This window comes from Talpa occidentalis, unplaced genomic scaffold, assembly GCF_014898055.3.
Source record: "Talpa occidentalis isolate TD23 unplaced genomic scaffold, MPIMG_talOcc4v2.1 talOcc4.6, whole genome shotgun sequence".
Taxonomy (NCBI): domain Eukaryota; kingdom Metazoa; phylum Chordata; class Mammalia; order Eulipotyphla; family Talpidae; genus Talpa; species Talpa occidentalis.
The window spans coordinates 44,474,281-44,488,752 of record NW_023604972.1 but is presented as its reverse complement, the minus strand read 5'-3'; the positions used below and the strand labels follow the sequence as shown (position 1 = coordinate 44,488,752).

The following is a 14,472-nucleotide window of genomic DNA, read 5'->3' as shown; positions in this document are numbered from 1 at the left end:
AAAAGACAGAGTCTTTCTTTGGTTTTTCATCTGCTCTGGCTAAATACTGACTATGGCCTGTGGGATAAAAGTTCACTTATTCAAAGACCAGGATAGTCTGTGGGGGTGCATATCTTCTCCAGCACCCCTGCTTCTGCAATCACCTAAGTCTGGCCTCAAATCTTTCCTCAGTCCTGGTGGCCTGTGTGCCTGTTCTGTCTGCTCCATTCCATACTGGATTAAAAAAACCACTTTAGTTAATACTGTAGAACACTTTTCTCTCAAACATTTAAAGATGGGCCCAAACAATGTGGAGGCAGCGTGTAAGGATGAATAGGATGAGGAGTATTGGCACAGAACTCTTGAGAAAAAAGTGGCCCAGTTGAGTATCAGATGCTCTTATATGCATATTACAACACCAAGCAACATCTCTCCACCTGTTGATTTTAGGGTACCTCTATTGGCATAAGAGAGTAATGAGCTCAGTGACTATGGGTTCTTGGATGTAAAAATTAGAGCTGTTGGAAAGCACCTTGGAGAGCTCAGATGGTCCAGTGATCCCACCGGCCATGGGCAATGCTTACCGAGGCTGGTGGTGTGAATGTGATGTAGTCTTGTTCTCAGGTGTCTATATGAAAGAACATTTTCAACTTCCCACAGTAATATGTTTCTGTACTCAGCCTGCATCCCTAGTGCAATTCATAAAATCTTTTTATTCCTTAAAATGAACTGATTGTAAGTGCTAATCACATGTACAGAATACACAAACATCTAGACTGGTTTGACCAGACAACTAAGCATCATAGCCTAGTCAAGTTGACCTACAAGATTAATCATCACATAGAGTTTCCATAAAATCCAGCAATTACATTCCTACATATTTACCCAAAGGACACAGAAACATCAATTCCAAACAGCACCTGCACCCCTGTGTTTATAGCAGCACTATTTACAAATAGCTAAGCTTTGGAAACAACCCAAATGCCCCAAAATAGATGACTGGATCAAGAAGATGTGGTACATATACACCATGGAATATTACTCAGCATTCAAAAAAGATAAACACATGCAATTTGCAGCAACATGGATGGCGCTGGAAGGGATCATGCTCAGCGAAATAAGCCAGAAAGAAAAAGAAAAATACCGGATGGTCTCACTCATAGCAGGAATCTAGAAAACTTAAATAAGGGACCAGGAAAAAGAATAACTATAAGAAAGTAAAAATCAAAATCAACAAACAACTATGAACTAGAGACACACTATGGGGTGGGCGGGGAAAGGAGGGTGTGGGGTCAGTATAAGGGGGGGTTGCAATTGTATGGGGAATATAAAAATAAAATTAAATTAATCATCACAGTTGTTCTAAATGATTAATGTTCACTTGTTTTCAGAAAAACGGGACCAATGATGGAGATTATGTTTTTCTAACTGGAGAGGACAGTTACCTTAACTTTACAAAGATTGTACAATGGAATGGAAAAACGTAAGTCTAATGATTTATGACTAATTATTTTTTCAGTTTTCATTTGAAATGAATGTTTGCTTCTACATTATTTTAAAACATATTTCAACATTCACTTTTGGATTAAAAGATCTATAAGTGTGTAAAATGTCTTTAACATTATTTCATAAATCAAATTGAAGTAACATTCTTTACAAATTAAATATTAATGATTTGTAAATTTATCTTGGCTAGACATGAATTATCAGACAGTGAAAAGTCCCATTCTCCCACTTAATAATGACTTAATGATGTGTGTCTACAGCACAAATACTTTTCAGATTGCTACTTGTTTTTTAGAGAAAGAATTTCTCTTTTTAATGTTGTGGTGTAGATTGTTTATTTTTCTTTAAAAATTTGTATTATAGCATCTCAAAACATCTTTATTTTAATATTTATAAGCAACTTCAAAAAGGAGCTGAGGTAAAACTACAAGTAAAACAAGGTAACTTTTTTAAGTAAGAGAAATTAGAAACCTTTAAGAAAAAAGGAAGCTAATTCTTCAAGGACTGCAGTAAGAGATGTTCTATTTTTTGGCAGTAACTTCTAAGCTTCCCAAAAATACAGGCAAAAAAACTGGAGTGGAATATACAGGAAGTCTTTGTATTATCGTCACAATTTTTCTATACAGCTAAAACTATTTTTGACCAAGAATATTTAAATTTTAAAAACATAAATATCTATATATCCACATACATAAACATGTTTATGCACACACACCCCTCCCCAAATGTATAAGTTCTTTGAGAAAGTATGTAAGAAACTGGCAACTTTGGAGGGGAAACTAGCTGATATAAATATGGTACGTATGGTATATAAACATAGCATAAATGTTTCTGTACATGGATATTTATCCTTTTTAAAATTTCAGTATATTATTATGTCATAAGTGTATCAATAATTGCAATGTGTATATTAAAACATTAAAGTAGTAAAAGACTGGAAAGAAAGTAACAGATTGAGTTTAAATCCAAATGATTTATTCAGGTTGGCTCCTGGACGTACTTTTAATCCAAAATCTCACTTTTTTCTTAAATTTGGGAAAATGTTCAGAAATTATTTCTTAAGTTACTGATTCTTTGTTTCACTCTATTCTCACTGCCATCCCACTCCTGAATTGCAGTAAAATATGGGAGCCCTTGATCTAATCTCTGTATCTTGGTCCTTTAATCTTTAATCATTATGAGCTTATATTTATATAAATTTAGTGTTACCTTCCAATTAACCAATTCCTCCCCAACTATGTATAGTCTAGAGTTTGTCCCTATATTGAGTTTTTCTTTTAAGAAGCTATTTTTATTCCTAAAATTTCTATTTTCCCTTTTGTATTTCCTTGTTCTCCAGTTTTTTCCTTTTTATTTTGAATAATTTATCCTTTTCTAAAAATGTAATTCTTTCACTTGTCTCTTTGAAGATACGAAACCACATATTTATTTATCAGGTTATCTAATTATTTTAATTCTTCTGAACTGGGTTCTTCTCCTCATTGTTGATTTTGTTGCCTGCCTCTTAGCATGTTCCCTTTTTTTAAAAAAAAATACTGATTTGCAGAATTATTTTAATTGGGAAGTCACTCTTATTTATCTGTGTTCTCTTCTCTTTCTCTCTCCTCTCATTTCTCCCTGTGTCACAGTTTTGCAGTTATCTCCACGTACCTAACCCTAGAGCCCCTAGTCCAGAACCATAACTGGAGGATCCCCACCCAGTTATGTTGGGGTAGACACAGACTCAGCCAAAGAGGCAGTAGCAGCTTGACTGAGGTTCCAGCTGGGGGTCTGAGTCTTAGTCTTCCTGCCTCCCAGTCTCCCAGCTGCATATTTATCTCACTTCCAACAGCAGATAGAGCCTGCTTTCTTTTGCCTTTTGTGGTGAACAGGGAACTTCCAGCCCCGTCCCCCCCCACACCCCAGGTCCTGATTCCAAGCTCTTGGTGAGCCTCTTTTAATCCCTCTTAACCTTAGGAGCTGAACTCCTAGTTCTTTCTGCTTACTTCCACATTTGCAGCCAAGTGGGTCAGTAACTTCATTTCTACTCACACTGTATTTATCATCATTGTATTGTCTAGGGAGATGTTTGTATTTGAATGAAGTGTAGATCTTCCTTTTCTTTTCTTTTCTTTTTTTGACAAAGCAAAGACATTTATTGCAGGAACATTCTCAAATCACATTGGAGAAGATGACTTTCTAAATGTTGTGTTTTATCAACTCCTGCTCTGTGTTTTTACATTGAAGGGGCCCTCAACTAATGCCCAGAAGTTGAGAGTGACTACTTATTAATCATCCTTTCTTTTCTTTTGCATTGTGTACTATATTCCAAAAAATTAATAAAGAAAACCCTCTAACTCAATTTTTAGGGAGTATGGAGTCGATTCAACATTAAGCTTTTTAGTGATCCAAGAGATCTCGTCATTAATTTTGGAAGAGAGAACTGGTCCAAAGGGAGACAGAATTGTTGATCTGTCATGAATACTAAAGACCCAGACAGATCTACCCAGAGTACACCTATCAGTGAACTGACTGTAAACAAATCTATTGTGACTGCTAAATTGGATCCCTACTTTAAGAAAATGCATTTTTCTAAATCTCTATGTAAAAAAAAAATTTTTTTTTGGATGAAGGAGTGATTTTTGGCTACTGCCTCTACCAAAACTGAGGATCAGGGGCCTAATTTTTCCTCTTTTTCCATTCCCTACCCAACACCACCCTTTAGCTGCATGCCAGTGAGATTCCATGGGTAGACCTCTCCCAGTGAAATCCTGAAAATTACTGACCATTTGAAAACATCTAAAATAAAATTTCATTGACTTGACTCTTTCTTGTGTTTCTCAATTACAGGTCACTTACCTGGTGGGCAACGAACAAATGCAACATGATTAATGGAACAGATGGAGATTCTTTCCACCCATTAATAACCAAAGACGAAATCCTTTATGTCTTCCCATCTGAATTTTGCAGGTGAAAACTCTATAAGTTCTTTGACTGTAAGACCACCAAAAATGTGAGGAATATATCCAGCTACCCTTATTAAGTGTGGCTATTCATGATTCATCAGTGGGAAATGATGATGGCATGTTGAGAGGGTCACAGCACCAACTCCAGAGCCTGACTGCACTATTTGAATACTGGTTCTATCACTTTTTTAAAAGATTTATTTTCATTTATTTATACATACAAGAACTGGGGTGTAGGCCAGAGGTGCAGGGGGAGGGGGTGAGAGGATTCACCAGAGAGAGTGGGGAGCAGAACAGGTGGATCTACTGAAATATACTGTTAGGGGGAGCAGTAGGCTAGACAGGAGTGGTCTGTTGCACCATGTGGGTCAGCTCCCTGGCTGGGGAGCAAACTGGTGCCGCAGTGGCTGGCCATAGCTTAATAGAACTGAGACTTTAACCCCTGTGCCACCAGGGAGGCCCTGGCTCTACCACTTTCACTTGTGCAAAATGGGAAAACTAATTAGCTACTCTATGCCTCATTTTCCTCATTTCTGCAATAAAGATAGAAATAGTTGCCTACTGTGGAGTTGTTATGTGGACAAATGAGTTACTGGTAACAAAATACTTAGCACAGAGCCTGTGCCACAGTAAGTAATATCAAATGTTGGTTTAATAGTTAATATGAATATTTAATATTAAACTTTAGTTTTTATCTGCCTTCTTCCACTCAATAAATAACCTCTATGTATAAGGTAGATTAGATCATACTGCTGTTCTTGTTTCAGCATTTATAGGTGTCTGCTTAGCTATAACCTTTGCAGTGATCATCTACTCTCTCTACCTCTGCGATCACTCCCACTCTCCCGCCTGCTCCTTCTCTACAACAGACATAACTAAGTCTCCTTATGGGAAGAAGGCATCCTGCTCTGCACCCTGATTTGCATCTCCCCATCATGCTTTTGCTACTCCCCTGCCCTTCATCCTCTAACTGCTTGAATGAGTGACTCAGTCATGCAGCCTCCTTTTCCTGTTCTACCCACTCACTCCTGCAGGGCTTTTAATGAAACTTTTCTCAGTCAGGATGACCTAGTCATATTTGACACCATTGATTCAATATTCTCAGGAATGACTATTCTTCTGGTGTTTCATAACTCGTATAATTAAGCTGCCTACCCAGCCAGCCATAAAGGATGACACTGTAAATCTCCTTCCTCTCCTGCATTTATTTAATCAGTCACCAGGTACCATTGATCCCTCCTCAGAAATAGCTTTTGAGTGTATCCACCTCTCCATCCCCACTAACTGTGCCATGGTTTCAACCTTTCCATCTCTCATACAGAGCATCACAGTCACCTTTTTTTTTTTTTTTTTGTGGGACCCTCGACCATGGCCGGGGAACAAACCGGTACTGCAGAGGCTGCGGGCAGCCTCGCAGCCCAGTGCTCAACCACTGTGCCACCAGGGGACGCCCCACAGTCACCTTTTAACTGGCTGACCTAGTCAGTAAATATTTGTGGAAGGATTGAAGGAAGAGAAAGTGCATTTGAGTGCAATGAATGAAACAAGGCACCTTAGCAGATAGGAGGGAGTCTTTAAAAAGATTTGGCAGAGGGAACACATTCTTACCTAGTACCACCCTTTGAATAAACATGGGCACTGTTCAGTGACAACAAGTATGTGCAGACTCCCTAAGTCTGCACTCTCCCACATAAGTGCTCTGGTAGGAGGGACCCTGTATATATATGCAGGGAGATATAGAAATGTTCATTGCAGCATTATTTGTCATACTGAAAAATGGGAAGCTATCTAAATGCCTATAAAAAGGAGAATATAAATAAGTTATGGTACACTATATGATGGAATATCATATAGGATTTAAAATATATAAGAACTAGACTAGTGTATATACATGTAATAAATCTTAAAAACATTGAACAAAGAAACAAATGACAGAGTATATGCTATACTGACTACATAACATTATTTAAAAACAGCAAACAACGCCATGCATTGTTTATGAACATGAAGGTTTGTAACAGTGCAGAGGCCTGCACTGAAATGATAAACCCTGCATTGAGGATAGTGGTTACCTCTGGAAACGCAGAGGACTAGAAGAACCAGAAGTGCTATGCAGAGAGCTTCTGCTGTGTCCATAGTATAGTTTTTATTTACCTGAGTGGTATTTGTTATAAAGCTTATTTGTAAAATTATTTTCTCTACTTTTTTCTTTGCCTATAATGTCACTTAAAAATGTTGTAAGGAGTAGGATGTGTAGCAAAAGGTAGCTTTCAGTCCTGTGAAAGCTGCATCCCACCTCTGGCCAAAGAGGACGAACTAATGCCTGGAAAACAACTCATCTCAACCTTCAAATGAAGGACTATTCAGTGAAGATAATGTGTGTTGTATACTTGTTATAATGTGTGTTGTATACTTGTTATGTGGGTACTCTGCAAATATAAGGGTAGTTTGTTCAAACTGAAGCTACTGCTTAAAATTCTGGAAGGACTGAAGGCAGAATTTTACAGAACTTCATTGAAATCAATGACTGGGGAAAATGTGGAAGCCATTTTTATTGGGAGAAATGTGTTTCAAAATGTCTGTTCTAACCAAATATCTATCTCGTGTGCACTATTCAAATCTTTAAAGAATCAACTAAATCAATCTTTTGCCTCTTCTGCTGCTGTTTGCTTCTTTTTTAAAATACTTACTTTCTTATATCATTGTTAATTTTGGGACAATATTTGATTTCTCCCTGTTGTTCTGTTACCACATAGAACCCATGACCCATCACCACGGTGCTCTTCCTTCCCTATTTTAGCCCCACTTTTTTCCCCTCACTTTCTGCATGTCTCAGCTCTATGGTCAGCTTGCAAGTTTTGTCTTTTTCCTGACCCTTTGTTTGGTTTCTCTATATTTCACATATAAGTGAAACCATTCAATATTTACCTTTTTCCTTCTGACTAGCTTTGCTTAGCATAATCCTTTCCGGCTCCATCCATGTTGCCACAAATGGTGTGAGTTTATCTTTTTTGATCACTGAGTAGTATTCCATTGTGCATATATACCGCATCTTCTTGATTCAGTCATCTGTTTGGGGGCATTTAGGTAGTTTCCAGATCTTAGCTGCTTTGCTTCTTCCTCACCCTCAATTCCCTTTGCCTTGCTTCTGCTTCATCCATGCTGGCATGGCTTCCTGCTTGTCTAAAGGACTCTTTTGTTTCTTTTTTTTTTTTTTTTTTAAAGATTTATTTATTTATTTATACAAGCACTGGGTACAGTCAGAAGCGCAGGAGGGTGAGAGAATTCACCAGAGCCAGAGCGGGGAACAGAACAGGCAGATCGATGAAATATACTGCTGAGGGAAGCAGCGGGTGGCAGGAGAGGTCTGCGCACCATGTGGGACCCTCTCCCGGCCGCTGGGGATCAAACTGGCACTGCCGAGGCTGCAGGCAGCCTGGCAACCCAGCGCTCAACCGCTGTGCGCTCAACCGCTGTGCCACCAGGGAGGCCCTCTTTTGTTTCTTTCAATGTGAGTTCCCATTCTAAGTGTCATCTTCAGGTCTCCCTGGTGGCACAAGGGGTAAAGTCTCAGTAGTATAAAGCTATCGGCAGCCACTGCAGCATGCGTTTGATCCCCTGCCTGGGAGCTGATCCACGTGGCGCAGCAGACCTCTCCTGACTCACCTGCTGTTCCCCTCAGCAGTGTATTTCAGTAGATGCAACTCTTCTGCTCCCCACTCTGTCTCTGGTAAATCCTCTCACCCCAAATCTCTGGCCTACAACCAGTTCTTGTATGCATAACTAAAAATAAATCTCTGGATGTCATCATCTTCATTTTCTGCTACACATAATTATTGTTTTTTTTTTCCCTTAGCTTTTTTTGGATACTAGCATAATTGTAACCTCCTTAACATATTTTATTATAATTCATCTTGTACTTTATTACATATTGAGTGGCTTGAGTGCCTTTCAAGTTTTCTTTTGCATCTTCATTTTCTGCTTATAAACTTTTAGCCATGTTGAACCTAAAACCCTTGCTAATTTACTGTTTCCAAGCAGATTGTGCTTCCTGGAACCCATATTGACATTTTATTCTTACTTCCTAACAGGTCAGTGTATTTAACTTTCAGTAAATACGAGAGTGTGGAGGGACTGCCTGCCTTTCGGTACAAGGTGCCTGAAGAAGCTTTAGCCAATAGCACTGAGAATGCTGGCTTCTGTATACCTGATGGAAACTGCCTGGGCTCAGGAGTTTTGAATATCAGCATCTGCAAGAATGGTAAGGACTCAGAGTGGATGTGAGCAATGGTGTCTTAAATGGCAGGATTAGTTTCTTCAACAAAGAATGTTGTCAGCCTAATAGAAAAAATGATTCTGACCTTTCAAGAATAATGCTTTATAATTTGGCTATAGAATGGTAAAAAATTTTTTTTCATAGAAAAATAAAAAGTGTATTGACTTTTCTATAAAGCTTTTTATTGCTAGAATGCCATGTTGTGTTTTTTTTCTGGACAGTAGTTTGGAAGTCTTAATGATAATAATAGTCTGTGCTCCTTGAGAACTCACACTTGTCACTGTTCAGCTAGTCACTTTTCTAAGTTGTTGGCATATTTACGTGTAGTTAATACAGGCAAGGCCTTAGCTGATTTCATATTCAAAACAACACTCAAGAAGAACTTAGTGAAAAGAGCATACATATCTTGGTAAATACGCTCATGATTTTATTTATTTATTTATTTATTTTTAATTTTCTAGAGGCATGTCTTATTTATTTATTTATTATTTGTTTGTTTGCTTGGTTTATACATGCACTGGGTACAGTCAGAAGCGCGGGAGGGTGAGAGAATTCACCAGAGCCAGAGCAGGGAGCAGAGCAGGCAGAAGGACCGAAGGACACTGCTGAGGGGAGCAGCGGGCGGCAGGAGAGGTCTGCGCGCCATGTGGGACCCTCCTCCGGTGGCCGGGGAGCAGCCGGGGATTGAACCGGCTGCAGAGGCTGCAGGCAGCTTCGCAACCCTGCGCTCAACCGCTGCGCCACCGGGGAGGCCCATGATTTTAAAACATAGTGTTAAACCCTGGCCACAAAGTTCCCAGTCACTCTGCTCCTTTCAAAGAAGAAGAATAATCAATGGTACAACAGCATTTTCTTTATCTTATACATTCATATTTAGCAAGTAGCATAATTATTCATGATAGCCTTGCTAGATAGATAGCCAGTGGTCTCCTTCTATAGTTGTGGAAACCAGAACTCAGAGGGGAAACATGATTTTTATGAAATAAATCCTTATTTCTAAGCAACTCCCTGTTAGAATCTAGTTACAACGATTTCATACTGTGATTCTTCTTAGGCTGCAGTTGTTAAAAGTTTCTCTTAAGAAATCTTGTAACCCCTTTCTTTGAATAAAGTTTCCCCTTTCTCCTGAAGTGTGCTGATTTCTTTCCCCTGGTCCAATTGATCTGAAAATCTCCTTCCAGGATCACTCAGAGGTCAGTGGGATGCCTGCCTCTCCTGTCTGATGGGCATTGGCTCCCAAAGCTGGCCTTGCATTACAGTTACCTAGAGAATTATTAAAAATATCTATCCCAGGGTCCTGAGAATCTGTATTTTTAACATTCATTCCAGGTGATTCTCATGAAGTGCATAGGTATAGGGGAACCCTGTGCCCAGGGCACACAATACCCCTCACCTGGAAATAAGACCAAAGGTGAATGGGAACAGTTTCTGCTTCTGATCCCTCCTGCTGTCTTACTGGGTGGATTGTCGTGAAATAGCCCTGCAACACAGCCTACTGCTTTTGGCTAAGGCACACATGTAGATATAGTTTCCTGAACATCTTGTTTCCATCAGCTTTTCCCAGAAGTTGATGTCAGAATCAACAGAAAGATTCTACTTTGCAACACTCAAACCTCTTACTGCAATCCTTTTCCTTTTACCTCTTATTATCCCAAAATATGGACTGAAACATTCCGCATCCCAGGATGAGCCTCAAGTGTTTTCTGTTTCCAGGAGAACATTTGGCATAATGGAATGAGAGTGTTCTAGAACCAGGCAGATCTTGGTTGGAGGCCTATTCTGTTTGTTGTAATTTAGCCAAGTTGACTAAGGAGAGTTTTAGAGATCCATTTTTCCTTTGTAAAATGGGGCTGATTATATCTTCCTTAGAAGATTGTGTGAAGGTTAGAGATAATGTATGTAGAAGACTTGGGACAGTGCCTTGCCCTTAATAAGCCCTCAACATATCTTTAAAAATACATTTCAGAGATATGAAGAAGGAAGTTATACCTTTCTTAAACTGTTTAGGAATAAATAACAAAGCATTTACGTATGCAACAGATGATATATGTTATATCTTGGTCTGTGGGCTGGTGGATATGGAGGCAAATTTAAATTATGTGCCAATAAGCTAATTTCTCCAAAAACATATTTCCCTGGCTGCCATTATTGCACCCTTCACTCCTTTTCAATAGCAACATCTAGAATAGGCTTACAGTAAAGTGTTTCCCTATTTGTTTCTTTAAATGAAACTAGGTGCATAGCATGATCAGGCAAAGTGTTAAAAATTCTGCATTAACATATGCAGGAGAACAAGTCCTATCTTAGATAAACAGTAACAGAAAGCATGCCCTAAAAATCCATTTACTATTAGGGAGTCATAATTGAAACAAGTGCTTTGAGACTGAGACATCCTCCATCTATCACCTGATAACAATGTTTTGGGGTATATTTTCTGAGTTTTGTGAACTTCTCTTTCTTCAAATGCATTATAAAGATGATAGTTCTAATTTCATAGGACTCCTAAGCATGTAAATTAAAATATTGCATATAAAGCATTTATATTTTCTGGCTTTGGCAAATATTTGTTGAAGGATACGTAAGCTCTTCAACTATAAAACTGTAGGATAAAATATTATGGATGTGAATAAGATGTCAGAAAAATGATGTATAAATCCCAAACAAGGAGATACAGAATGGAATTGTAGTCTGCTCTTCCCCTGAGTTTACTTGTGTATAGCTTCCCCCCTCCCCACTTAGGAACCAAATTGGTGGTCAGGAACTTTGTTTCTGTATCTTAGACTTTAAGAACCACATCATTCATTTCTGTTTTCTTAAAACACAGGTGCACCTATTATTATGTCATTCCCACACTTCTACCAAGCAGAAAAGAAGTTTGTTTCTGCCGTGGAAGGCATGTATCCAAATAAGGATGATCATGAGACATTTGTGGACATTAATCCTGTGAGTACACGTGTCTTCTGGTAAAAGAGCATTAATCAGTCTATACCGTATTTACCAATTTAGTCCTGAGCACTTTTAAGAAACATACTGTCCTCCTTTCATGTATACATTTAAGTGGAAGGAGCTCAGCTCAGTGCCACGCAATGCATAATCCACAGCCCTGTAACTGGAAGGCCGAATTCTGTGGATCTAATATGCACAAATATCAGCAAACTTGCTTTAACAAAAAAGCTACAGTGAAAGGTCCATCAGTGGAAATGACTGAGACCCATGTAAGTTGGCTACTCTTCCGTCACCAGCCTTGGGCCTGAACATGGGTATAATCTCTCCCTAGGCACAGATCAGCAAGGTTGAAGACACTCCTCTGCTTACTAACCCAGGAGTATTTTGGTTGAAATTTACACACACACACAAACACACACACACACACACACACAAGTATATATAAGCACTTGCTTCAGTTACTTTTTAGCAAATCTCTTTCTACAGATACTTTTGAGTATATTATTAAATTAAAAATGTTTTTAAAAGTATACTATTAAATCAGAAAAGCATCAGATAATATATACTTCAATCCTGTATTCATAGAGGAGAAAAACTAAAACCATGTTAAATGCAGGAATATCACAGTGTGAGTCTCCCACTATAGCAGCTGAGCTAAACATTAGGTATCTTCATTGCTGGGCTTTTGAACATTTGGAAAAAGAAAAGGAAAGCATTCTTTTAGCACACCAATTTATGGGCACTTTGCTCTTAGCTTCACTCATCTGCATGTGTATCTGAGAAATCAGATTTGTATATAAGACCAGGTGTAGATTTTCCCTTTATTCTCTTAGTCATCAGGCAAACTGTTAGCCAGTGGTTGGCAGTGTGAACTTTAATATACTGAAACCCTTTTAAATGAAGCCTGAGAATTCCCACGCAGGTGCAGTCATCAAATTATAGGACCCGACATGCCACTCATCTCTGATGGGAAATGATGCTTCCCTGAGACAAGGGAAGGAAGAGGGAGGCTCCTTGAACAGAGGCAGAGCCTCTAAAGGTTATATATAAGTGGGTGCTTGCTTTGGATATGGGAAACATATGCCTCGCCATGAGACTATTTTCCAAATTGCCTCTTTGTTATTTTCAAACGACCTCATTTTGTTAGTGAGTAAGTGGTTGCTTTTTGTTTGAGGACTAGGGGCAGTCTCTTTACCAGAGTGCAAAGGTGGAGCTGCCCTGAAGAAAGGGCTGCTGCTGCTTTTCTCCTGCTTTGTGCGTGGGCCCTGGCCAGACCTGGACACTGTTTTCTGGCTGTGACCACCATCCTCCTCAGGGCATTGTGGATATCCAGACCTGATGGGGTATCTGTTGGACCTGCCTCCTGCCAGGGCCTCTATGGCTTTGTTCTTCAGAGTAACAGTATCCTGGGCACTTGTTAAAAGTGTCTAATCTTAGGTCTTGCCCCAGGCCTACTGAGTCAGAATCTGTATTTTAACAAGATCCTGAAGAATTTGCATGCATATTAAAGTCTGAGAAACATCAATATAACACAATCCCCAGTTCTCATTCTGTTCTGGGCCAGCTTTCCCTTGTCCCACGCTGCCTATGAACATGGCAACATCTGCCTTTTTATCATGACCACTCAGAAATTATACGCTAATAATTGACTCAGATGATCTGTGTGATTTTAGTAAGTCCTAAAGTTTTCTTCCCTCTTCTCTGGATTGCAGTTGACAGGACTTATCCTGAGAGCAGCCAAAAGGATCCAGGTCAACGTGTATGTCAAAAAAATAGAAGATTTTATGTAAGTTTTGCTTCTTTCTATAGAGCCAAAGGCCAGTTTTGCTACATTGATTTTCTGGTGTGGTTGATTTGGAGAGGAATATAGCCCACTTGCCACGTTGCTTGCCCTTGTCCTTGCCCTTCAGAGATCAGTCATGATCAACATTTTCATAGGCTGCCTTGGTCTTGGAAATTACTCATTTTATTTAACTGAACACTTTCAGAGGCATTTTTCTAAGTATATTTATTAGCTCACTTATTCCTCACAATAAACTGGTATTATCTCCATTTTATAGGTAAGGAAATAGAGGCACAGAGAGGCTAAGTAATGAGCTGGAACTCACGCAGCTAGTGTAGTGTCTGCTCTTACCTACTCAACTATGCAGTTCCCTCTCCAGGACTCTGGTTGCCGTCCATTCCTCTTTCCCTCTGCTTCCCAGGGCCAGCCACAAGCTGTCTCTTGGTCAGTTAAAATAGTCTCTAGGGCCTCCCCGGTGGCGCAGCAGTTGAGCGTGGGTTGCGAAGCTGCCCCAGACTCTACAGCGCCGGATCGATCCCTGGCCACCAGTGAGGGTCCCACATGGCGCGCAGACCTCTCCTGCTGCGCCCGCTGCTCCCCTCAGCAGTGTGCTTCATCAGTCTGACTGTTCTGTTCCCTGCTCTGGCTCTGGTGAATTCTCTTACCCTCCTGCAGTTCTGACTGTACCCAGTGCTTATATAAATAAATAAGTAAATCTTTAAAAAAAAAATAGTCTCTAGTGTTCAGTCCTTTTTCCCCATAATACTCCTTTTTAAAAGGATTCCTAAATATAATCTCCTGCTCAGACTTTTCAATGGGATTTATATATATATATATATATGAGAAAATGCTTATGATTTCATATTGAATGAAAAACTAATTATATTATCATCTATCTGTCTATAAATTTATCTAATGAATTTGCCAGATTTAACCCCACATATCATGGATCTTTCTAAGAAACAAAACCACAGTTTGCAAGGATATATTTTGTCACTTGCACATATATTTCTGAGGTGGTATAATTTAGTAGTTAA

General features: G+C 39.2%; 1 protein-coding gene across 2 annotated transcripts in view; it reads left to right on the top strand.

Moving 5' to 3' along the window:
- Positions 1-14,472, top strand: part of SCARB2 (scavenger receptor class B member 2) — a 49,443-nt gene that overhangs the window by 27,222 nt on the left and 7,749 nt on the right. For both annotated transcript variants that reach the window (XM_037530807.2, XM_037530806.2), the window contains exons 5-9: positions 1,371-1,462; positions 4,315-4,434; positions 8,522-8,691; positions 11,531-11,649; positions 13,365-13,438. In XM_037530807.2, the coding sequence (XP_037386704.1) occupies positions 1,371-1,462; positions 4,315-4,434; positions 8,522-8,691; positions 11,531-11,649; positions 13,365-13,438 (575 nt within the window). The remainder of the gene's footprint in view (positions 1-1,370; positions 1,463-4,314; positions 4,435-8,521; positions 8,692-11,530; positions 11,650-13,364; positions 13,439-14,472) is intronic.